Here is a 26,497-nt window from a genome sequence, read left to right as displayed (position 1 = left end):
AGCAGGTACACAGAGAATGCTGGATAGCAAGAGGGGTTGTTGTTGTTGCTGGTTTTTTTTGCAGGAGTAATCTATTTTAGGATCACAGTGCATTATTTTTTGCTCGTCTCGCTGCAATCTCGCTCAGCAACCCACTGGCTTTGTGTTACTGAAGAGACTGGAGAATCCAGGCAGCATGAGCACAAGAAGCAACTGAATTATTATACTGTATTATGTATTCTTATTATTTATTCTTTATGACAAGAAATATTCTTATTCATTTCTTATTTATACCATTCTGGCATTTATATCAGCATTTTACATTTATTTATTTGCACTGGGGTTATTTGCTATATATAGCAAGTTTTAATGCAAATATTTGTACATGTTTTCCTACATTTCTTTATGTTTATACAAGAGCAACTCTAATACCCCAATTTCCCCCCAGGATCAATAAAGTATTTCTGATTCTGATGACTGCTTAAACTCATCTCTTTTGGTGTAGAAGGATTCCCAAATCTCACATCAGAGATGACGTTGTTATGCACAAAAATGTGCACGTGACCGCAGCTTTTTTCTCTCTCTCATCTTGTTTCATGAATTGCTCTCATTCCTCCCACAGACGTCACGACCGGAGGCCTTCCCCCACCCTCACAGACTCCCAGCAGAAGGCAATCGTCTTGGAACAAACCGGCCCTGCTCACAGGTCAGCACTCCCCCTCTGCAAGACGCTGTAGCAGCTGACCACCGCTTACCCAGAACACGTATCAGCAATGGCATCTTTTCCCTTAGTGTTTGACTTATGTGTACTCAAATTATTTTATCAACACTAAAAATGTGTCTTTTCTTCTATGTTTTTTTCTTTTCACACACCAGAATGCCTTCTACTTTTAGAAATAAAAGGCTTTGGCATACATCATAGAGGCTTATTATGTTGCTTTGATTATTAATGCTGCACCCGATTCAACTGTTATCAGGCAATTAAATAGGTGTTATCAGTCCCTATAAGCACCATAGATGTGGGTCATTAGGGGCCTACTACGCCTACTACGTTGTAAAAGTGAAACTTAAAAGCAACATGTTCTAACATGTAAAACTGAATGAAACGTCACGTTTTGAACACAAACAAAAAGGCTTCTTTAGGTTTAGGCAAAAAAAAAGTTAGATTTCGGCAATAAAACTACAACTTCTTTACGTTAAGGCAACACAACTACAACTTCTTTAGGTTTAGGCAACAAAAAACACTTAGTTAACTTTAGGGAAAAACATTGTGTTTCGGGTTAAAATAACACAACAAAAATAATTACTATGGTCGCGAGAGGTTGCTGTCGTGTTCTTTTATACCTTCTTTCGGTGATCTACCATGTGAATAGATGATAAAACCTACTAATGGGTGTAGTAGGCCCCTATTGACCCACATCTCTCAGGCTAATAGCAACTGATAACGCCCATTTAATAGCCTGACAACAGTCTAATTAGCTGGACAGGATAGCTCCTTAGAAAAAAAGAGCCTCACTTAAACATGTCTATGGTGATCTTCACAATCCAGGTCATCTATATTGACACACTCACTGTACACATCTGTCTGTACACATGTGGCGTAACGCATTCACAGATTTCCATTGATACAAGTGCAGCTTATTTAAGCAGCATGCCCGCCGCCGGTTATGTACAGGCACGTAACTATGTTTACTTCCTTTGCCTGTTGTGGCAGGTGCTTGAAACTATATTTAGCCCTATCTCTATGCGTCACAACCAAGTTGGCAGATCCTGCAGCAGCTCTTAACACGTGAGATGAAATATCAGAACTATGTACTGTAAGGATGGGAAAACTTTTTTTTCCTGGAATGCTGTTAATAATTAATATGAAATAATTCATTGTGTTGCTATTTACAGTACATTGCTGAAGGCTACATGATAGCATGCAGAATGTAAGGGCAGCTCTTGCTTTGAATTCCCCCATCTGAAATTTGAGTGGAATTGCAGCTCAATAAGAGAAAACGTGTCTTAAATGTCATGCCCCTCTTGACACAGATACACGTCCGTAGGATGTCTAATTTTTCCCAGAGAGCTTGGCGCAGGACAGAGGTCTAATTTTGCCCGTCATTGCCAGGGATGAGTCTTGTAAGGCTGTGACACATGTAATCATGCTCTCGGAGCAAGCAGGATGGCAGCCAGTGAAAAGCAGGTTGCTGCTCTACACCTCCCCCCCCACAGAGCCACCACAGACAGACTGTCAGAACCCAGCCGCACAGGCTTTTGTCCCCATTTCACTCTCAACCTGATCAGTAATTCCAGCCGCTACCTGCCGGGGGTCCTGGTTCACCTGAGCCTCCGCAGACATGTGAAAGGGATGTAGATCGCGAGCTGAGGACACAAACCGAAACTGACAAGCTGCGCCCCGACACAGATACATACTCATGAAAGAATAACAAGCTTGTAGCTACAGTGTAAAAAGAATAATGCATTTAGACTTCACACTTGCCCCACTCTCTCTAGATGCTTTTGTTGTGTGTAGTTCATCATTTGTTATTCTGTTGCATTGAAACACACAGTGGGTTATTCCCCACAGAAAAAAAAGATCTTAAAAGCCTTCTAGCTGTGGAAATTAGCCAATTTCTTTGTTGATTTTCCTGAATATTCTCTTTTTGCCAATTAGACTGCAGTCTGCCTTCATCTAGTCACACTGCGATACATTTTAGGCTTTCGGAGTTTGATAAACCTGATTGAAATATGTTGTTTCCTCCATCATCTGACCCTATTTTATTTTTGTTTATTTGAGTTTTTTCATGTTACTTTATGAATTGGTGTTGCTAATGTGCATTTCCATATTCAAGACAGTTAAAGCAGCAGTGGGTCATATTGGAGCAAATATCATTAAAGAAAAAATATTTTTATAAAACAGTCACTATGTAGAGCATGAGATAGGTAATCTGAAAAAAAAAATCCTGTGCCTCTGTGTCCTCCGGTGCTCTTAATGGCATCTGCAAGATTTCACAGACCGGAGGAAAACAACCAATCAGAGCTGAGCTGGTGTCTGCTGTCTCTGAGCAGCTGTCAATCACTCACAAATTCAGACCAAACGGTCAAACTAGGCAGCACTGATCAAATATGAATCAATATTCTGTTACTGTAATTCTTATTTCTCACCTCAAATGTTTTCGGAAACATCTTGTAGTGTACTTTTTAGCTGTAAAATGAGAAAGTTTGTGACCTGGCAACCATGTTGAGATCAGTTGAGGAAATATCAAGCACCGCCCACCAACCGGAGCAAGCTTTCTCATTTTACAGCTAAACACCACACTACAAGATGTTTCTGAAAACATTTGAGGGGGGAGATATAGGCATTACAGTAACAGAGTATTAATTTATATTTGATCAGCGCTGCCTAGTTTGACCGCTTAATCGGAGTTTGCGAGTGATTGACAGCTGCCTCTGTTGAATGAACAGCCAATAGGAGCGCTCTCTCTCTGATATGACCTTGTCATTCTCCCATCAAAGGCTAGATTTTCTAAAGCCTGAAAACAGAGCCATGAGTAGGTGCAGAAGTCTAGTTATCTCTCAGAACACTTGAATTACAATATGCTGAAAGGTTATTATGGAATTTTTGCCCAATGATGCCAAAATATTCTGCCTACTGACGCTTTGAATTAAAACAATCACTCTGCTTTACAGAAGTTTGCTCCTGGAGTTGGGACCCTGCCTCAGCTTGAGCCACCAGTGGTCCAGGTGGTGGTCAGCAATGCCAAAAACCAACACCAGCATTCGGACAACATCCTGCCCCAAATTGCCAACAAAGGGGGCCAAAACAACTACCAGACACACCCGGTGAGGCTCTCACACACCAGCAGCAGCCTGTAATATCCTACAGTGGCACTGGCAGCTATTTACATTACAGTGCCACATGATGTTTCTGATGGGAAGAAAAGATTGGAGCATCAATATTTTTTCCACATTGGCTTATATAACTCAAAACTGAAAAACAGCATAGTAGTTTCACTGTGGAAATAGGGCTGTCAATCGATTCAAATATTGAATTAACAACACAAAACAATGACAAATATTGACCATAAACCCTCACAGGTACTGCATTTAGCATAAAAACTATGCTCAAATCATAACATGACAATTATGGCATTATTATCGCGTTAACTTTGACGCGATGTGGAAACAATGTGAAGGTCACACTGTAGTTACTTTATCTTTACTTTGCTCATAATTACAAAGGAACTCTCCTTTCTCTGTGTGTTTATTGTACAGGATGAGAGACCAAAGCCCACCCAGCAGTTCAGCATGAGGTTTGGCGCAGCGATGGATAAAGTGTCTGTCTCCCGCAACAGCAAGATTTTCAGCAACAAGCTGGAGAAAGAGAAGGCATACGAGGGACAAAGGTTACCCATGTCCCCCATAGGTATGTTATTGTGGATAAGAGTGCAAAACAACAGAATTACAGAGATGTTATTTCACATATTGAATCTTTCGGGAGTGTTCCAAGACAGGCACATAACTAAGTAACAATTTTGATGCAGTAAAAATAGCATGCTGGCATTGAAGTCGATTGTTCACAATCCTCTGCTCTTGGCAGAGGTGTGATCAGTAAGATAGTGACTCATCACACCCTCCTCCTCTTACTCCCTGTTTGCAGAGGCACTGAAGAACTTCCAGGACCGGATGACAGAGTTTGAGCAGGAGGAGATCATGGACTACGCAGAGATCTGGTTCCTGGGTCTAGGCTCTCAGAAGATCGAGGGTTCCCAAGGCACGCCGCAGAACTCTGGATATGATGACGAGCACGGAAGCTACGTCAGGGTAAGATGGGTGCTCTGTCACAATGAACATTAAAGGAACCGTATGTAGCATTTAGGGGGATCTATTTGCAGAAATAAGTATGTTTTCTTTAGTGTATAATCATCTGAAAATAAGAATTGTTGTATATTTGTTACCTTAGAATCAGCCGTTTATAGCTTAATACTCCTCTTCATGGAGCCGGCCACCATGTTTCTACAGTAGTAACTCATACTGTAGCTACCAGAAGAATTCAATCCAACAACATATGATTTAGTTAGTTAGTTTAGTCATTTTTAAAGTTAAGATTATTTGAAATATGAATTTAAAAATTAGAAAAGTATGCAAACAATCAAAGAGCTAATAGAACAATGGCCAAGCGTCAGGGAGAAGAAAATGAAAAAAAGAAGCATATTAAGTCTGTATGATTGTTTAAAAAAAATTCAAAAACATAATACAGAAAGATTTGTATTAAAAGTTTCTAAAAATGACAGAAAAACTCATCTCTGATGCAATATTCACAGGAAATAATCTGATCAAAATGTATACAAATCGCTTGTTTTAGACATCTGTCCTGCAGTTATTGCGTTCACTATTTGGGTTTATTGTACAGTTTATCAGTTGTTCTGTACTATTATTGATATGCATTAAATATAAAATGAAATATCCATAAAATATGTCACTTAGTCAGGGGTCATCACTTTACTCAATAATAGAAAAGGGGTCCCCTAAGAAAAAAAGGTTTGGAACCACTGGTTTAGTTCATAACGTGGTCAGCAGTGATGTCAATAATAAAACAAAATTGTTGATTTTAAAACCACCAGTATAGTTCTATAAAAGGTTATTCAGAGTTCATGTCATCCTCATTTAAAAGCACGTCCACATGCGTTCAATTGTGCAGAGACATGAAACTGATATCATTAAAAAGAAATAATATGAACTGAGAATGTGAAGACACGTTAATAACATTAACATACGCAGGCTTTCAAGCTGCCTAAGATGAACCGCACGTGACCAGATGCCTTCGTATGACCTTAATCCAGCAGCTTCAGACATCAACCCGCCAGTCTGGTTGTGTGACTGATTGTTAAATGCTGTACACAATAAACTGAACTGAGGTCACCAAACCCAGCGACAACAGGCTGAACGGTCTTGTATAAATCAGGTGACTGGCAGGCAGTTATGTGATAGACGATACGTAGTGAATGGGCTGTTTAAGGCTGAGTGACTGACCATTGTTTAGACTCCTACGTCTCTATTGTGGCTCATGTCACTGTCACAGGCTTGAACTGACAGTTACAGGAAAGATACTGTAGCAACTGTAACAACTGTATTGTCATTGAGTAAACAACATCATTAACAGTAGCTATTATAGATTAAAATCCATAAATTACAATGTTTTGATTTATTTATATAGTTCATTTTGCTGTTGGATATTTTTATTTCAGTGAAAGCATACAGTGCATAATAGTCTTCCTCTTGCTTTTCCAGGTGTTGCATGACCACATTGGCTACAGGTTTGAAGTGCTAGAAGTGATTGGGAAAGGCTCCTTTGGGCAGGTCCTGAAATGTCTGGACCACAAGAACAACGAACTCGTAGCCATTAAGATGATACGCAATAAGAAAAGGTACGGGTACACACAAATACTTCCTTTTGATTTGTTTCATTTCATTCTGAACAAAGTCACTTTTAACTGAACCTGTGCTGGAAAACATCTTCAAATTATTCATCCAGAATGTTTTTACTAAATACATCCTGTATTACTTTTACATTAAAGGTCACCTATTATGCAAAATGCACTTTTCCATGTCTTTTAAACATCAATATCTGTCCCCAGTGTGTCTACAGGCCACCATAGTATCATAAAAGACCATCCTCTCTCTTTTTCTCCTCCTCCGTTTGTCCGGAAATGGGTGCAGAAAAAAAATTCGCTTTTTTCCTTGTATTCTGACGTCATTAGAGAATGCAAGCCACGTGAGGGTTTCCTGGTCGAACCAGAGAGAACCTTCAGTAGCTGACCCCGCCCCACAGCGCGTCACTGTCTCTCCTCCTCAACCGAACTTGAGCAAAGTAGCTCCTACAGTTAGTCTGCAAGAACCAGCAGAACAGGCTTCATGTACTCCCATCATCTAAATATAACATGTTCTTTCACAAAGGCTTTATGTAATTACACTGTTTAAACAGATGATATTTATATATTATATATATTTGATGTCATGCATGTAGCAGATTACAGGTAATAAATAGTGACTTGTAAGCAACACAACACATTTCTGTTTCACAGTCAAACTTTATTTGAGTAGACAGATGACAATATTAATTATTCACAGCATTTGTAATCATCTCACCTGTTAGTTAGTTATGTTAACATGGTACAGGAGAAAGTCTTCAGCTCTGGTAAACTATGGTAAGCTAAGCTCCGGTGGTCTGTAGTCATGGTAACACAGAGACAGCTCCTACTGTAAATAATATACCATTACTCTGATCTTCCATACATTTATCTTTTAGCAGAAATAATGAACTGACTACTGTTTCACATCTTCTATTTTCCACCCTGATGGTCGCTGTGTTTACACACCGTGTCATAGCGGTAGCATGTAGCTAACCCGTTAGCATGTAGCTACATGCTAACGGGTTAGCTACATGCTACCGGGTTAGCTCTGTATCTCCATGTAAACAGAGCCATCTGCTCTCAGCTGTCTGCTCTCCTCTGGGATGATTCTGTCGGTCATTTCTCACAGATGGATCTGTAAAGACAGACGTAAAACAGAGTGTATGTTTACGGTTTACAGAGTTGATGCATGAGGTAAACACTGAGCTAACTAACAGAGATATAAACAGCATTATTTACCTGAGAGAAACCGTCAGGAAAACCTGGAATCTGGACCGCAGATGTTCATCATGTGTCGCCGATTTCTGATCAGATTCCTCCGGTAACGTGCGCTGGGTGAAGTTTCTGGTTTATAAACTTTAAAGTGGTTTATAAACTTTATTCTAGCTGCTATCTCTCCACTCGTCTCTCTCTCTCTCTCTCTCTCTCTCTCTTTCGGGAGAGAGAGAGAGAGAGAGAGAGAGAGAGAGAGAGAGAGAGAGAGAGCTTCTCCGGGAGGGAGGGGGAGGGTGACGCTGTTGTTGAGGACGTTTGATTGACAGAAAACGCTGACCAATCAGAGCAGAGTGGGAGGAGACAGAGGCTACAGACACAGAAATCAGCACTTTTGGAAATGGGCTGAAACAGAGGTTATAGAGACATGCTGGAATGCATGATCTGATTGTTTTTTTGAAAAAAAAACTTCAGAGACATGGTTTGGAGGTGTCTGAGACCTATAATAACTAGTTTAAATGGAGTATAATATGTGACCTTTAAGGGCCCTTTCACAAGCCAAAATTTAAATCGAACTCTGGCGCAGTTCAACCCCTGGTGCGGTTCGTTTGGGCAGTGGTGAACACAGTAATCGTACTCGGGTGCGGACTAAACGAACAAAAACGCAAGGGATTACGGGCTGCCTAGTTACTCTATAAAATAAGTTATTTGTCACATTCAAGGAGTCAATTTTTGGCATTCATTTGAGATATGATACCCCGTTGTGAAGTTCTCCCAAATGCCTGTGCCGCGATCCCATTCCATTTTAGGAGCCAAATTGTTGAGATCCTGATTTAGCATGATAGAAGTGGGCACCCCCTGTGGTGTTATCTTACCTTATTCACAGAGGATCACCGTGACAGCAACTGCCCGAGTGCTGTAGGTTTGGTCGGGTCTTACCACAACTTCAATAATGCAGAAAACAAAATGGGTGCAACTGCCTCAGGAGAATTCTGCACTGCTGATCTGATCTCTCCCGGGAGAGGATTGTGTTTAGTTGACATCAAGAAATATCTGGCGGTAGAAACCTTTCTATCAGAGAAAATCGACAGCAGAAATGTTCATATAGACTATCAAAAATGTCCAAAGAGTCCCAGTATTTATCACCAATATTGTCTGTCAGAATTCAGAACTTGACTACATACATTTATTTATTCTGGCCCTGCAATACCAGGAAATTCAGAAATAAATGGTGTTGAAATCACAGGTAGTTAGGGCTGTCAATCAATTAAAATATTGAATCACAATTAATCGCATGATTGTCCATAGTTAATCGCAATTAATCACACATTTTTGTATCTGTTCAAAACCACAAAGGGAGATTTGTCAAGGCTTTAATACTCTTATCAACATGGGAGTGGGCAGATATGCTTGCTTTATGCAAATGTATGTATATATTTATTATTGTAAATAATAAGTAGGTAAAAAAATTGCATTAATGCATTAAAGAAATTAGTGGCCTTAAAACTAATTTGCATTAACGTGTTATCGCGTTAACTTTGACAGCACTACAGGTAATATTTTTGAATTTCAATCATGTAACACCTCCTGTAAATTTGTCCGTAGGTTTCATCACCAAGCTCTGGTCGAGCTGAAGATCCTGGATGTGATCAAGAGGAAAGACAAAGACAACCTCCACAACGTCATCCACATGAAGGAGTACTTTTACTTCCGAAATCACCTCTGCATCTCCTTTGAGCTTCTCGGGTTAGTACGGCCTCTCGTATTCTGCATGCGAGCGAGCAGGCCCGCATGTTCATAAGTTAGTCTTACAGGAGACTATAAAGACATTACAGAATAGTTATTTTTCATTTTTCTTTTTTCGACATATGTATACGATATGTAAACAGACAAATATCAACAATGATAAAACAACGAGCTGACAAACATCGAACAGAAACTTTCTTTTATGTTTTTACTGACCAGTTAATCGAACGTATTCAAGATATGCCACCTTTCCCCAGGTACAAAAGACATTTAGATCACTGCAATGTCTTATCAAAGGCACTTCTCAGTTCATTCATTCTAACACTACTTGACCGCAGCCAATCAGGAGTCAAGTGATCACCTGTGTTACCTTTAGCCATCTGTGTTTTGGCGTGGATCGCAACTATTTGAAGGGAGATAGTTGTGTGCATCACTCAGACCGAATGACCTTTAGAGGACGACTGGGACTGCCACCTTGTCTAACATTACCGTCACCGAATCCTTTAGTTAAGGCCTTGATTAGGGCCCTATCTCTTACCCCTTCTTGCTTCATGGTGTGAAGGCTCCAGTTACACAGTCTAAAGAAGTTTATGCTTATTACAAGAAGCAAGAAATAGTAGGAGGACACATTCTGTGTCTCTGTCTCCCTCTGAAAGTGAGCACAATCATAGATTATTTAAGTATGCGCTTCACAGTCAGGGTAATATAAAGTGTAGAGTGACATCAACCCTAGCAGCCTCAGAGCGTTTATTTGAGGAACATGAAGAAGTTCTTCATGCGGTGCAATCCGTATTGAGCTCCCTCTGCTATGTAATGAACAAAGTACATAGATAGAAAAAGAAAATTCTAAAAGTATTGTAAAGAAAAACAAATCTGATTAATGCTGTCAAAGTTAATACGATAATAACACGTTAAAGAAATTTGTTTTAATGCCACTAATTTCTTTAACGCATGTCATTCTAGCTTGTCGCGAAGGAGGCTAAATAACACTCCAAACTTGCGCAAAATGTTGGTGAGGAAAAACTGTTGTGGCCATTTTCAGAGGGGTCCCTTGACCTCTGACCTCAAGATATGTGAATGAAAATGGGTTCTATGGGTACCCATGAGTCTCCCCTTTACAGACGTGCCCACTTTATGATAATTACATGCAGTTTGGGCAAGTCAGAGTCAAGTCAGCATATTTGTCATTGTTTTGTGTTGTTAATTGATTTCCAATAATGAATATATACAGACATTTGCATAAAGCAATAGTTTTGTCGACTCCCATGTTGAGAAGAGTATTAAATATTTGACAAATCTCCTATTACAGTACATTTTGCACAGATAAAAAAATGTGTTATTACTCGCGATTTAATATTTTAATCGATTCATAGCCCTAGAAAAAATATATCTGATTATTCTTTATGTTGTATGATCTAACCATACATCATTTTGTTTCTTTCATCAGGGTGAACTTGTACGAGCTCATCAAAAAAAACAACTTCCAGGGCTTCAGTATCGCTCTCATCCGTCGGTTCACCCACGCTCTCCTCAGGTGCCTGCAGATGCTGCACAGGGAGAAGATAATCCACTGCGACCTCAAACCGGTACTGACTTCATAGTTGCTGTAATACCTGAACTTATTTTTGTGATATAGAATATGAGATACGATTTCAAATATAGTTAACAAAACCTGAGGTGGACCACACCTTTCCACTGAATCACTGTGGTTAATGATTGTACTGCAAAAGATTCCCCGGTACAACAGTGTGAATTTTGCTCCATCTTGTGGCAGCAGTATAATATTGCAGCAGCATTATATAAAGCCAAGTGTTTGAAGGTTTTTGCTTCTACTTTTAAACAGGAGAACATCCTTCTGTCTCAGAGAGGGCCAGGGAACATCAAGGTGGTTGACTTTGGATCAAGCTGTTATGAACAACAAAGGGGTAAGAGCATAAAACTCAACTGAGAGGATATGTAACAATTTGGGCTGTCAATCGATTAAAATATTGAATCGCGATTAATCACGCATTTTTTTATCTGTACAAAAGGTACCTTAAAGGGAGATTTGTCAAGGATTTAATACTTTTATCAACATGGGAGTGGGCAAATAGGCTTGTTTTTTGCAAATGTATGTTTATATTTTTTATTGGAAATTAATTAAAAACACAAAAAAATTACAAATATTGTCCAGAAACCCTCACAGGTACTGCATTTAGCATATAAAATATGCTCAAATCATAACATGGCAAACTGCAGCCCAACAGGCAACAACAGCTGTCAGTGTGTCAGTGTGTCAGTGTGCTGACTTGACCATGACTTGCCCCAAACTGCATGTGATTATCATAAAGTGGGCATGTCTGTAAAGAAGAGACTCGTGGGTACCCATAGAACCCATTTTCATTCACATATCTTGAGGTCAGAGGTCAAGGGACCACTTTGATAATAGCCATGCCAGTTTTTCCTCACAAAAATGTAGCACAAGTTTGGAGCGTTATTCAACCTCCTTCCTGACAAGCTACTATGACATGGTTGGTACCAATGGATTACTTAGGTTTTCTAGTTTCATATGATGCCAGTATCTTTACTCTAGCCCGCTACAACCTAAAATACGTTAATGCGGTTAAGAAATTAGTGGTGTAACGCATTAACTTTGACAGCCCAGGTAACAATACTTTTTACCATGTCGAGATATTAAAATAAATGGTTCACAGAACTCCTATCTTATATCTTATATCTCTTTCATCTTTTCCATTAGTGTACACCTACATCCAGAGTCGCTTCTACCGCTCTCCAGAGGTCATCCTGGGTCACCCCTACAGCATGGCCATTGACATGTGGAGTCTGGGTTGCATCCTTGCCGAACTCTACACAGGCTATCCTATCTTCCCAGGAGAGAGCGAGGTGGAGCAGATAGCCTGCATCATGGAGGTACGACACGGAAATAACTGTGTTTCCACATTTATTTTGCAAGTCTCACAAATGTAAATGCATAACAACTTTCCAATAGGAAAAAAAAATTTGCTGAGTTGCTTCAGTGCATTAAGGTGATATTTTGACTCACAGGTTCTCGGGATGCCTCCAAATGATTTTGTTCAGTCAGCGTCGAGGAGGAGGCTGTTCTTTGGTGAGAATTTATTCAGTTTCAGATTTTTTTTTTAATATCTTATTTCTGTGGATATTTTATATGTTGTACAGTTGTAGACTGTATGTGATCAGACGATAGATGAATAACTAGGCCAGTACTTTGCAAAAGGTGTGAGATAACTCTATAGGAACAATGTGCCGTGATGATAACTCAGTGCTGTGTTTGATGATTGTGTGCAGACTCAAAAGGAAACCCCAGGAACATCACTAATAGCAAGGGGAAGAAGAGGAGACCCAACTCCAAGGAGCTGTCAGCTGCGTTGAAAACGAATGACGTTTTGTTCTTAGACTTCATCAAACGCTGCCTCACGTATGTTCACTCTAAATACCTGCCCATCTGTCTACTAGAACAGGCTTTTCTTTTATCTGTAACGGCCTGCAAACAACTGGATGTGATGTTTTAATTAAGTGTGCTTCAGTGGTACTTTTATTAAAAGATCAAAAAACGATCTGTACTCACAGACTTAAATTATTTTTTTGTGTGTGTTTCCAGTTGGGATCCAACAAAACGTATGACTCCGGATGAGGGGTTACAGCACGAGTGGATCCTGGAGGGAAATTTCAACAAAATCCGGCCAAGAACCAGGCCAACTGTGAAGAAGGCCTCAGACAGTTCGACCAGCAAGCCTGGTAAGAGAACAGTTCATTTCATCATCCATATTATACTTGGGTACACAATAATACCCACATTTACAGGGCAGTTTAATGAGGACCTATTATGCTTATTTTCAGGTGCATACTTGTATTTTGGGTTTCTACGAACATGTTTACATGCTTTAATGTTCAAAAAAACTCTTTATTTTTCTCATACCAGCTGTGCTGCAGCACCTCTTTTCACCCTCTGTCTAAAACGCTCTGTTTGAGCTTTATAAAATGAAAATCCTCAATTAGCTAATGCAACAAGTTGGGCTAGTTAACTACACCTGACTAGCTAACTAACTAGAGAGACAAACTCACAGACAGATAAACAGATCTATCGGTTTGCCGCTGCTCAGACGCAAACAAGCATGAGTGTGCCTGAACAAATTAAGGTATTTGTCAAAAAAAAATCTGGCAAACAGTGTTATTTGAGTCATTTCCTGACTAAGTTGATTCAACTTAATCAGGAACGGACTCAAATAGGAAATATCATAGAAATACCAAAATACATTGGAGGAGGGCTTTAAGTAAAAATATAAAATGACACAACAAACAGCAAAAATAGAGCAAAGATTTGCCTTATATCTATGATATCTGTACGGTTTAGGTTGAATGGGCACATGCTGCTCGCACTCACACATTTAATGTCCTTTGTTTCTATGGTACAGCGGAGAAGGTCAGCTCAGAGAGCAGCACTACGGACAAGCTGAAGAGAGACATTACAGCGACAGCGACAAAGATGGCCCCCGCCGAGCGTCTGCGGCCCATCGGCGCCTCGGCGGAGGAGGAGGTGTATGAGAACGAGGGCAAGCTCTCCACAGATACCAAGCAGCAAGAAGGAGGTGGAGAGAGGCCCGTTCATATCATCATTAAGCCTCAAGAGGAAGTGGGCACAGAGAGAAAAGATGGCCAGGAGCCGTCTCAGTGTTTGCCCCCTATCATCTAACAGCCAAAGTGGGAACTACTGTTCAGGCTCAGTGTCCCACTCCCCACCGGAGAGGGATTGAGTTGGTGATGTGGAAGGAAATGCTGAGAGAAAGTTGCAATTGTTTGGCCTGCACACACAGAAAATGTAAAGACCCTTCATGTTTCCATTTACTGCAAACACTGCCATGTTGCACATGTGTCTATGACGTCACAAAACAACATGTTAGAGAAGCAGCGCAAGTGGATATTTCCTGCTGACAGTTAGGAAACAAACCAGTTCCCACATGCCGTGAACAAATTATCGATGTATGGAGGGGACACACTGATCATCAGCAAAGAGGGACATCTTCTATTTATTGTTTTAGGTATACAGTCATAGCGTATTCTTTTATTCTGTGAAACTTTGAGTTTGTATGACAGTGAGGTCAATCAACCAGTTGTACTTTTTTTATAAAGACTTACGGTGCAGTTGCAGGCATTTTTGTTTAAATGTGTCACAACTGAGACACTAAGTTTTCTGCCACTTGTTGAATTTAGATAAAATGTTTAATAATCTAATTCATAGTACAGTATCAGCTTTTTGCTGTGCCTGTCTCCTGTATTATTTATTGAACCCAATATTTGCTGGGCATTAAAATCTTTGATAAACAAGTTAGACCATATTTTCTCAGTTTCCATGTTAAAAAAAAACAAAGTAGTAGACAGTGCATGGGTATAACATTGATCAAATATTTGTTTTTGCTTTTTATTCTTTTTCTTTTACACGTTTTAATAATATTTTAAGATGTGTGCATTGAAGGCTGAGCCAAAAAATGTTTTGTTTTTTTTATCAAAGAAATAATTGTCATATACTTTTTAATTATAGATGCAGTTGATGACATTGATTATTAATGATTTCACATATTTATTATGGAGTATGTTTGATCCTATGTTTCATATTTGTTTAACAAGTTAATTGAACAATCATAAAATATGTATTTATAATAGATTTTTTTGTATATAATTCTGCTGTAATTTCCTATGTATGTGTAATACAGAACATATTTTAAGAGAATATTTCAGACATCTGTTGAGGGTTTAGACAAGGTTTTACTTGTTGTGTTGTTACTGTATGAAGATATTTTGTATGTCTGTGTTATTCATAACATTTTTATATTAGAAACAAAAAGACAATCCTGTAATTGATAGTTTGTGCCTTGCAGTATTAGAAATCTTGCACTTTACTATTGTGTGTGTAAACCTGGATTAAACAGTTGGATTCTTACCTGTCAAACAGACAAGGGTTCAGACTACCCTGCCAGGATCCCCTTTATTTGACAAAATAATGTCTCGGCTAATGTTACTGAACATAATGAAACTGTAACATAATGAAACTGTAACATAATGAAACTGTAACATAATGAAAATGTTGATAATGTTGAAAATGTTTCATTATTAACCATATTTTTTACAACTGATTTATGTCTTTAGTCACCAAAAGAGATCCAATTTGAATTTAAAATAGACCCATCCCCTCACTATCTATTAGATAAGCAACAAGAGATCCCAAGAAGTTGGATTGCAGCTGAAATAAGAAAAGTTATGTTATAGTTATACCAATTTTTATGTCTCTTTGTCTTTTATGATGAAATAAAAAGTTGTTTCAAAGAGCATATGCTTTCATATTTCATCATTTGTATCTTCATTTTATGTGTTTAATGTTTCCATGTCCTCAGTGGCTTAGGCAGAAATCACTGTGTGGGTGGGCACAGAGAAAATCAGGTGGGCCAAGACCAACCAAAATAGGCCATAACAACTACACTTGCCTGAGTGCACCACAGTTTAATCAGACAAGCCTTATACATCATCATCATCACCACCACCATCAGAGGTAATGTTACAGGCACCTGACATGTATACTGTACATATCCACCTACGTTGTGTATATAGAGCAACCTGTTACATTAATCATTCAATATTTATTCCAGCATATCTGCACCATTGCACCACTGTATTATTGTTTACAATTTACAGAAACAGCTCCTAACTCATCTTGTTCCTTGTATTCTTTATTTTATATAAATATAGAATACATATTATTCTATATTTATTACATATATTTATATTATTAATTTTTTTTACTCTTGTTCAGCTTTATTGACCTTGTTTTTAGCTGAATTTCTGTTTCCATATGTAGCCTACAATGGGAGCAAATACCCAGCGTCAAATTCCTGGCGCTATGTGTGTCGGCCTATTCATACCTGGCCGATCAAGCCGATTCTGATTCAACAAGACAAACATTAACAGCATGGCATAGCCTGGCACAGCGGCCACATATTCACACACAGCTAAGAAACCGACAACAGCATCAAGCGTATGGATAGAAAATACACTTCAACATATTCACACACACAGCTGGCAGCATCATCAGCATAGAATCCAATTGTGCACCGAACAAAAACTACACCCAATAAACAATAATATTGAAATAATCCAAAATTGTAAATGAGCTTACTTTTGATGATTCCAGGAGGAGACAATGGGGCTTGGTGTTGAACACTGAAATGAGTCTATTTCAAAGAGAGAGCAAGGACAAAGTGTTTAGTCTGATATGCTGCTCTGATGCCAGTTTTTATCCGACTGACAGCTGAAAAGAGTATTTCACCAGTTAGGCCTACAGCTTGTTGGGGTAGGGAGACGAGGGGCCACATAACGTTACCTGTCGTTACTACTTGGCACTTGTTGAGGTGACACTTGAGGTCTTGGTTGAGAATGATGGCATGCAGAACTTCTTCCTCCTGCTCCTCGGGCTTCTGTTCCTCAATGCAGCTCAATGATGTGATTCACAGAAGGAACAATTTACATCTATATGTCACTCTTTAACTTTTGTAAGAAATGTTTCACTGGATAGAATCTGTGGATCAACTTAAATGACACCTCTTTTACCTTATTTGTTAGAAGGAACTTTTGCGGTAAGGACCAAACAAGTGTACCAACAAGTGTACCACTGTTGTGACGTAGGGGCGCATTCCGTGACGTTTGTCCCTCACGGCCTGCCGTAGTCGGAAACATGGCTTCGTTAGCGCTGGTTAGCCGTCCTGTGAGTGTCCTTCCAAAGATTACAAGTGAGTAAAGTCTAAACAGGACGCATTTGATAACTACATTAACATCTCAGAGTGTAATGTTGTGGTTTCAGATCTTTACACTCGTCGTGCTGACCCAGACTCACAGGTAGACCTCACACTGCTCAGTGACCTTGTTACCAGCCTCGGCTAGTCTGCTAGCTTCACCTAGCTGCATTTGACGTGCCGGCTGTTCTAGTGGCTCACTTTACTGTTTTATAAACATTAGTTATCACTATTACAGGCTGTTTACTCTGGAAACACAACAACAGCTTCAGATGTCTGTCTGACTGACTGTCTGTTGTTTTACAGTGATGATGTTGACAATAATATGCGTCTGCACAGCGACACTGAGTTAGCCTTGGTTCCTGTTTCTATACGGTTCACATCAAGCATTATAATGCATTATATAATGCATTATACTGCATTATAATGCAGTATAATGCATTATATAATGCAGTATTCATCCACTGGCACAGTCCAAGATTCCTGTTTAGTTATTTGTAAGGAAGCATGCAGCCTTTTAAGAGCTCTTCTTGCTCATGTGTTGATTTTCATCAGAATCAGAATCAGAAAGGTGTTTATTGCCAGGTGTAAGGGGTATACACGAGGAATTTTCTTTGGCTTTTTGGTGCGAGACAAACAGTATAATAACAAAGAATAGATAAAACGTTAGAATAAAATAAGAATAAAAATGTACAATTTACAAAATAAGCTATAAAAACAAACATGCTATAAACATGATATAAATCTGGTCGTTAGTCTACAGCTAGTTTGTAGTGACAGAGAGTATAACACAATGTGTGTGTGTGTGTGTGTATATATATATTATATATATAATTAATAAGCTGTATGTCTCACTGTGTGGAAGTGACTGGGATCATTCTTTTATGTGTAAGGCAACATCAGGCTTGACTTAAACATTACTTTCTTCACTTTGCAAACAATGTGACCAATGCTTACATAGATATAAATTGATTTAATTGTTCTTTATTATTAAAATAATAAATCGTACACCAGCAACATGGTAAACAACCATCAAACTGGAATTACAATTCAAGTGTAAACTTTTTTTAATGCAGCATATATCGGGCCTATACTGACTCAAATATCTGGATCGATATCGGTGACAATCTATTCAGTTCAATTCTATGTTCATATATATTATATACTGGAATTTTAATTTGTGTTCAAGTTTTGACCAATTTGTTGCTGCATTAAAAAAGTTTACACTTGAATTGTAATTCCAGTTCGATGATTTTTTTACCAAGTTGCTGGTGTACGATTTATTATTTTACTAATAAAGAACAATTAAATCAATTTATATCTATGTATGTATTGGTCACATTGTTTGCAAAGTGAAGAAAGCAATAGTTAAGTCAAGCCTGATGTTGCCTTACACATAAAAGAATGATCCCAGTCACTTCCACACAGTGAGACATACAGCTTATTAATTATACACTGGTATCGGATCAGTACTCTGTTTCGACCGATACCCAAAGCCCAGTTATCGTTATCTATATCAGGACTGAAAAAGTCGGATCGATGCATCCCAAATTTATATACAGTGTATATATATATATATATATATATATATATACATAACAGTAAGCATTAGCAAGCAGAGCACCACAAACCTCTATAAAACAGTTTCAACAAAAGGTTTTATCGCTTAATTAGTTTTAGCAAAGTGTATCAATAAATTGGCAAGTTGTAATCTTACCACTTCATATGGATCAAACGCTGCCTGTGTTCCTCTCTTCTCAATAGGTAGCTGCTCCCCTGCTGTATTGTCGGCTGCCTCGGTCACCACAGTCCAGCAGAGGAAGCTCCACCATGCTGTCATCCCCAAAGGGAAAGGAGGACGCTCCTCCTCCAGTGGAATAGCGGCAACGGTGTTTGGTGCCACAGGTTTTCTGGGTCGATACGTGGTCAACAGGCTGGGTGAGTTAAAAATATAGCGTAAATACTGATGTAATATTCACACACTAATATTTACTCTATATTCAGCAAACTTGTGTATTGTCTTTATGAGCTTGTGCTTGTGAACATCACATCCTGTGTCCAATATCCCTCATCTCATGAGAACAATAATACTATAATGTTGTCTGAGATGCCAACATGTTTTCCCATTAAGGAGATGCTACTCCTAAATTGATTTGAATTGTAGTCACTAGTCAGCATCACAGCAGGGATTTATGGAACCCAAAATTGTGAGAAACTAAATTTCTACAGGTTGTTGGACAAGTCAAGTGGCAGTAAGGTTGTCATACTGTGTTGTCAATAGCTTACATTGACATGCATTCAGTACATTATGGTTATTTATGGTTACACAGATACAATATTTGACAGCAGGATATTAAAGGGGAATCTGAATAGCCCGTTCAACCAAGACAGTAACTGATGTAAGAGGCAGTATTCAGAACGTGGTGCATGGTACAGTATGTTAACAGTACGTGGTTTTGAAACTCGATGGCTGACATGAGCTGTTCGGTTATTTATTTCCTCCCAAGATTTTATTTTAATTACTGCTAACCAGCCAAAAATCTAAACAAAAAGATAACCTCTAACAAGACACATAAACGTGTTCTGGGGCCCATCACTGCAGTTCATTTATATGTTGGAGTTATGGCATTTGAACTATTTTATATTTTTATCGTATTATTGCTATCAAATTCTAAGAGATCATGACCCAAAGATGTGATTGTCTGTGTTTCTTAACTGATGATTTGCAGGTCGGATTGGCTCTCAGATTGTCATCCCTCACCGCTGTGATCAGTATGACCTCATGTACTTGAGGCCCATGGGTGATCTTGGACAGATCATTTTCATGGTAAGCTGTATACAGACACACACAGGCATCCTGCAGAAATCTTGCAACACTCATGGATGATGTAATCTTTGATCTGCATGCACTTATTATAAATAATACATTTAGAGCCTTAAAGGTATAATATGTAACCGTTGTCAGTTGCTGTTTGTTAACACACCGCATTCAAAGTTGTCCACACCTCCTCGGCTCAAGAGAGGGCGGCGTTAGTGAGAACAAAGCAGCGAATCAGAGAAATAAAACGTTATATTCTGATTGTTTCACGGTGGTTACGTTCTAAAACACAAATAAACACACAACCAACTCCGCACAACTCTACGGAAAGGTGCCGATTGCCGGATTTTGAATGAATGCACGCCTCCTGTCTGCTGGCTGTGGCTCAGCGCTGCTCTTGTTAAACTACAGACACACACCGATCATAGCTGCACTCACAGCACAGAGAGGATCAGGGGGATCACTGGGCACATGCACATAACACAGTCGGTTTTCATCTGTGAAATACGCCCGCTTTGCATCTAACAGAGTAAAGGGGGACTTGAGAGTCGGTATCAGAAGTCGAGGGGCGTGACAAAGTGCCGATATTTGACCACCTGAACAGATTGCACAACCTGCGCTGTGTTCTTGGCTGGGGGTTACACCCCTACGTGGGACCGAAAGGCTGTTTGCTGATGCCCAGAAGCGTCCTGAGTAAAGCAAAATAAAAACAAAGGAGAAAATACAGGCAGAGGGTCGCTGCAGAAAAAAGACATCGCCACACACTTCTAGTGGGGCATATAGGTGATGATTGAGAGGGATTATTTATGGATCAGTCTATACAATGTTTTTTAGTTAATTCTTGCATATTATACCTTTTAATTAAATGCAAATGTGTTGTCTCTGCTCTGCCTTGTTGCAGGAGTGGGATGCCAGGAACAAAGACTCCATCAAACGGGCTTTGGAGCACTCTAATGTTGTCATCAACCTAGTGGGCAGAGAATGGGAGACAAGGTAATGTCTTAAAGCATGTGATGTACAGTATGTATTATGTTGTTCACATGAAATAGAATTTTAAGCTGGCATGGCGATGTAGGTATAGGTGAATGTTGGAGGACATTGCTGAATGGGTGTGTTTATTGTAGGTAAGCATTCACATGCAAGTATTTCTCCTCTTTTTGTGTAAAGGAACTATCGCTATGAGGATGCCTTCGTGACCATCCCTCAGCAAATTGCCAAGGCAACCAGAGAGGCCGGCATCACAAAGTTCGTCCACATGTCTCACCTCAACGCTGACATACGCAGCCAGTCCAAATACCTGAGGAACAAGGTAGAGGGCTGTTTTGGGACATAGAGTAACATACAGTATATGCATGTTTAAGCCAGTGAAGGTTAAAGGTGCTATTGATAACATTCAGCCACCAGATGTCGCACTCTCCCTGCCCGTTCCATTGCATTTACTTCACATAGTGCTTAGAAGTGGGAACTGAACGTCAGATAACTTCCACAGAGATAAACAAAACATTCAAAAGTCATTTTGGACCCGTTTTTTTTTTTCTTTCTTTTTTTTTTTGGAAAAGCCATACTTTTATCTGGCACCTTTCTAAAAGCTCTGTGGATGTATTATTTCAACAAAAAAAAAATGAGTCTACATAAAAATGATATCAACCTTTAACCTGTGTAAATGTAGTAGGGATGGGTTGATGATGGGGATTTTTTTAATAGTATTTTTGCTTCTAATGCACATCCCTAAAATGTAGTTGATCATTGTGTATAATGTTCCTTTACCATAGGCTGTAGGAGAGACAGCAGTGAGAGATGAATTTCCTGAAGCGATCATCATGAAGCCCTCTGAGATCTTTGGGAGGGAGGACAGATTCTTCAACTACTATGCAAGTAAGACAGTTGTTTGTGGGAGTGAAAGAGACAATGAGAACAGTTCAGTCTCTAAGTGATGCCAAGACATGATGTGCCACGTCATGTTTGTGAATGTTGTTGAGCTCCTTTTCAGTGATTTGGTTGCTGCGCATTTAGTGCTCTGTCATTGACGCTCCAATTTAACTTGTGCTGTATATTAATTGTATTGTCGTCTCTTCATCAACTTCTACAAGCACCAGAGGAGCTATTGAAAATGTTGCAGTTAACAGCTAACCAATGAAAATGTATGTGTGTGTATGTGCGGCTTTAATCCTTTTTCAGACATGCGCTGGTTTGGCAATGCTGTTCCACTCATATCTCTGGGGAAAAAGACTGTGAAGCAGCCTGTTCATGTAAGTTTATAGAAAGGAAGCAGCTATTCAAATATTTCCCCTTATAATAAATGTAAACTTCCAGAAATAACTTCTAAAATAATTCTATTTTTGGACTGTGCAAAAAAGTCCTGTTGCCCATCCTAAAACCAGTTTATCATAGTCATAGTTCAGTTTTGTGACAACACCCAAGTTTTGTTGTTATAAGCATTCCTACTGCTAAATGTGTCAGATGACAATGTACTTTGAAACAATTTGTCTCATTAACTTGGGTTTCCAATATTCATGCTTGTCCCATTTTGTCTAACGGAGACAATACACACTGAATAACTCTACTCACTGAATGTGCTTATCAAATGAACCCAACTAAACCGTCTCTTTTCTCCCTCAGGTGGTGGATGTGGCCAAGGCTATTATCAATGCTGTCAGAGACCCTGATGCTAATGGGAAGACATTTGCATTAGTTGGGTAGGTGGTCAGCACTCAAATAACTTTGTTGTTTCAAAAACCTGTGCCTAGGAATAGAGCAACTACTGATATTTGATAACAGAGACGACATAAAGCACAAATAATTTATAGACTTAAATTTGTGGCAAGAACAATCAACAGTAATGACCATAATCTGTACTGAGCAAGAAAGAGTACTCTGGTGAAGTCATGGGCGCAATTTACAGAATTTTTTTTTTTTTTTTTTTCATGTATACACATGACTACGTCTGGTTTTCAAAATAAGGTGTTAACAAAGGGAACTGTTTATACAAAAAAAAACATATATGGAAATAAGATTGACGGGATTATATGCACCAGAAGCATAAAACATTACATGGTGTTTATTAATTAAATAGAAAATACCACTAAATTGTAAGGAAATTCTTTATTCTTTGATTTTTGGGTTGCTGGAAAAAAATTTAATAAATAATGACTGATGTATTTCACTTCAGGACATCTCCGACTACATACATGCTGCAAATCAAACATTTTAACTGTAACAATTTAGATATTTTCCAAAGTAAAAGTCTCTATTAATTTACAGAATTTTGCCTTTGCCCACAAAAGAAGTACATTTAAGGGGAAAACAAAATGCATGTCACCATGCAATAGCATTGTGCTGAATTTGCAGTCCTTAAAGTTTATGTCCACAAGAAAAAAAGTTGTAATTTTTTAAGTTAACTTACACAGAAGGTCAACTGTTTTGTCTTTGGTTTAGAGTTCAAAAAAGCATGACCATGGCCTGAATGGCAGCAGTGCACTAAAAAGACATGCACATTTTGGAGTAATTTTCATTAGTACAAGTTATTGAGAGGAAAGAGAATGTCCTGCATATAGAGAGGTGACAGACAAGGATGCATTTTAGTGAAAGTTATAGCTAGTTCACGCTACACAACGTTAGCCCTGATTTTCCGCTCCCTGACAGTTTTTGGAGCTCCCCGTGGAAAGCCCCATATCAGAAGCAAATTGGCGTTGGCTCACCTGCACATCGGCACTCACGCGTCATGTGTGAACTGCTCAAAGACGTGAGCAGAGAGCTCGCAGACACATGCCAGATATCTAGCATGCTAAATATCTGGACCTGTCGGCGACTCCGGCCACGAGCTACAGCCAACGAGAGCGCGAGACACGGGTTGACGGGTAACTCTGTGATGGACAGGAAACGTTATCATCTTGCGGTAACGTGCGGTCAAGCCAGCCGTCACTTGCATCTCCGTGGTCAAATCAGCCGACGCTACAACTGTAGAGCACCCATATACTGACATTTATGTTAAATGAATTCAAACAGCCCCGATGGAGCTGACCATGGATGTATAAAGAGAACGAATCTGACGGCAGAGCTAACGACGGACTTGGCGAAGTTAATGGAAGTATACACGTGTGACTACCTCCGGTTTTCAAAATAAGGTGTTAACAAAGGGAACTGTATACATAAATGGAAATAAGATTGATGGGATTATATTCACTAGAAACATAAAACATTCCATGGTGTTTATAATTAAATAGAAAATACCATTAAATTGTGAGGAAATTCTTTATTCTTTGATTTTTGGGTTGCTGGAAAAAAATGTAATAAATAATGACTGATGTATTTGACTTCAGGACATCTCCGACTACATACATGCTGCAAATCAAACATTTTAACTGTAACAATTTAGATATTTTCCAAAGTAAAAGTCTCTAGAAGTGTATGATTAAATTTTTTCCACAGTCCAGTGTTAAAAAAGTTACCAAAAAACGCAATAAATCGTAATACTTGTAAAATCACAATACTTCAAAATTGCAATACATATCGAATTGAGAGATAGATGAATCGTCCCAGCCCTAGTATCACGTCATATACCGTGTATTTCTCGCATGTTTTCGTGATAAAAACATAGTTTGGAGACCTCATCGGGGATTCCTCCCAGTGAAAGATCTCGTTGTGTGGGGCCCCGTTGCCAGTCAGTCACGTAGTGTGAAAACCACAACGACTTCAAGACTCCCGATTACAAGACAGCAAGTTGTGTAGTGTGAACAGTATAGCGATATGATGACTATGGCGTGAACTTAGCTTTACAGACTACCTTGTCTGCACAGAAACGGCCTACTGAAGGATAGGAAACCTTGTGTGTCAACATATGTTGGATTGTGGTTCATGCCCTGTATTTGTATCACCTGAGCACAGATTTACATTCATGCATTATTTTTGTCTTGTTTTCTCCTGTCATCTAGTCCCAACCGTTACCTCCTTCATGACCTGGTTGAGTACATCTACGCCCTGGCACACAGACCTTTTGTGCCCTACCCCCTACCCCGCCCACTCTATCAGTAAGTGCTTCGTACAGGTTGTTCAATATTTTCCTGCCAAAACGCATCTCTTGACTGTAAATGACTCAAGCATTCAACCACACCCGAAGTGTTTGTTGTTTAAAAAAAACACACAACATAAAGGAGTGGTTAATTGTTGGTTGCAAAGTGTACACCCCTGTGTGCTACAATATCAACACACGAGCAGTTTCTAGAGGTGTTTCTCACAGATCCTATTTCACATTCTGGTGAAATGTTTAACACGTTGCCCCATGTTTGTGGTGTACCTGCGCTGATTGAACACATTATACAAACAAAACAGCAACCCCTTCATCAAAAAATTCCCTGATTGTGCCACTTGTAACCAAAACCTCTACAGGGGTCTTTTGGGTGCAGTTGTTATATACTGTACAATCATGTGATAGTTTCTGTTTTTTTAATTTCAGCCTTGCTGCGCAGTTTTTCGCAATGAACCCATTTGAGCCCTGGACAACCGCAGACAAAGTCGACAGGGTAAGACAACCAGGATCTTGGAATAACTTGAAGTTTTGAGAATTGTGTCACCAACTGTAGAGCCTCCAACACTAATTCTGTCCTGCGCTTTTATTCTCCAGTTTCACACAACAGACATGAAGTACCCAGGACTTCCTGGTCTGGAAGATCTTGGTATCACTCCCTCCACTGTAGAGCAAAGGGCAATTGAGATTCTGCGTCGCCATCGCCGATTCCGTTACCTGGAAGCTGACCTGGATGAGACAAAACCAGCCAAGACTGTCAACTATTAAACTACCAACAACACCAACCAGGGCAGCCAGAGGACGTCAGTTTCTCTGATTGTTTGGTCTTTAACTATGTTCTGTAAATACATTAAAAAAAATGATCCTCTAAAGGTTGTCTTGTTTTGAATGTTTTTATTTAATATGACTTCACCATTACAGTGCCTCTAAAGAGTATTCACCCATTCTTCATGTTTACCCCATTGGACTTTTACATTTTATTGTTGTACAACAGAAAACGCAGAAACACAGGCTACGTTCTAAATCACATACTTTTTGTTTTTACTTTTGGTACCGTATTGCAGCTGCCCTTACAAAGTACGTACTGTTGCTTGCAATATGAATACAATTGGGACTTACTACTTTGTCATAACATTGCGCCTTGTACTTTGACCCTCTTGCTCATATATCTGCTGTGCAGAGGATTGTGGGTCAGAATAGCCAGAAAAGCAGGCTGGCTTGCATACTGTAAAATGCTACTGGATGTAATAGGATACCCTGGTATTTTTGGCATGCTACATACAGTAGATATATGGCTAGGTAATAAGGAATAAATCAAATATCACAATATTTTTTACCAAATACCTCTAACAATATTGCAATGATATTGTAAGGTTGACTATTGGTGCTTTCACAAAATATTTTGACAAAGGTTTTGATAAATAATCTTCAGTAATGTGGCTATAATGACTTAGTGGGTAAAAGCAAATAATAGAACAGCTAGAACAGTCTGATGTGTTAAAAAGATTACATCACTTTACTG

At 39.1% G+C, this 26,497-nt stretch overlaps 2 protein-coding genes across 6 annotated transcripts in view; both read left to right on the top strand.

The window, feature by feature from the left end:
• Positions 1 to 15,677, top strand: part of dyrk4 (dual-specificity tyrosine-(Y)-phosphorylation regulated kinase 4) — a 36,935-nt gene extending 21,258 nt beyond the window's left edge. For all 5 annotated transcript variants that reach the window (XM_074631885.1, XM_074631888.1, XM_074631884.1 and 2 more), the window contains 13 exons: positions 602 to 685; positions 3,655 to 3,807; positions 4,240 to 4,390; positions 4,625 to 4,788; positions 6,256 to 6,392; positions 9,195 to 9,335; positions 10,783 to 10,921; positions 11,179 to 11,260; positions 12,073 to 12,245; positions 12,381 to 12,441; positions 12,642 to 12,771; positions 12,955 to 13,091; positions 13,769 to 15,677. In XM_074631885.1, the coding sequence (XP_074487986.1) occupies positions 602 to 685; positions 3,655 to 3,807; positions 4,240 to 4,390; positions 4,625 to 4,788; positions 6,256 to 6,392; positions 9,195 to 9,335; positions 10,783 to 10,921; positions 11,179 to 11,260; positions 12,073 to 12,245; positions 12,381 to 12,441; positions 12,642 to 12,771; positions 12,955 to 13,091; positions 13,769 to 14,046 (1,830 nt within the window). In that variant the 3' untranslated portion in view covers positions 14,047 to 15,677. The remainder of the gene's footprint in view (positions 1 to 601; positions 686 to 3,654; positions 3,808 to 4,239; positions 4,391 to 4,624; positions 4,789 to 6,255; positions 6,393 to 9,194; positions 9,336 to 10,782; positions 10,922 to 11,178; positions 11,261 to 12,072; positions 12,246 to 12,380; positions 12,442 to 12,641; positions 12,772 to 12,954; positions 13,092 to 13,768) is intronic.
• Positions 15,678 to 16,981: 1,304 nt separating this feature from the next.
• Positions 16,982 to 25,847, top strand: ndufa9a (NADH:ubiquinone oxidoreductase subunit A9a). The gene is made up of 11 exons (XM_074631890.1): positions 16,982 to 17,131; positions 18,899 to 19,072; positions 19,864 to 19,961; positions 20,854 to 20,945; positions 21,120 to 21,261; positions 21,725 to 21,827; positions 22,131 to 22,201; positions 22,572 to 22,648; positions 24,884 to 24,979; positions 25,405 to 25,471; positions 25,573 to 25,847. The coding sequence occupies exons 1-11, from the start codon at positions 17,077 to 17,079 to the stop codon at positions 25,741 to 25,743; spliced, it is 1,146 nt and encodes a 381-aa protein (XP_074487991.1). The 5' UTR covers positions 16,982 to 17,076; the 3' UTR covers positions 25,744 to 25,847.
• Positions 25,848 to 26,497: the final 650 nt, after the last annotated feature.

The sequence above is a fragment of the Sebastes fasciatus genome, chromosome 4 (genome assembly GCF_043250625.1).
Source record: "Sebastes fasciatus isolate fSebFas1 chromosome 4, fSebFas1.pri, whole genome shotgun sequence".
NCBI lineage: Eukaryota > Metazoa > Chordata > Actinopteri > Perciformes > Sebastidae > Sebastes > Sebastes fasciatus.
The sequence above is the reverse complement of the archived record's forward strand: the minus strand, read 5'-3'. Positions and strand labels throughout refer to the sequence as shown.

Bases quoted from the DNA above. Each gene is read 5' to 3' on its own strand.
- ndufa9a (XM_074631890.1), top strand. From the start codon at position 17,077: ATGGCTTCGTTAGCGCTGGTTAGCCGTCCTGTGAGTGTCCTTCCAAAG. The intron at 21,262-21,724 runs GTAGAGGGCTGT...CCTTTACCATAG, and splicing joins CCAAATACCTGAGGAACAAG to GCTGTAGGAGAGACAGCAGT. The intron at 24,980-25,404 runs GTAAGTGCTTCG...TTTTAATTTCAG, and splicing joins CTACCCCGCCCACTCTATCA to CCTTGCTGCGCAGTTTTTCG.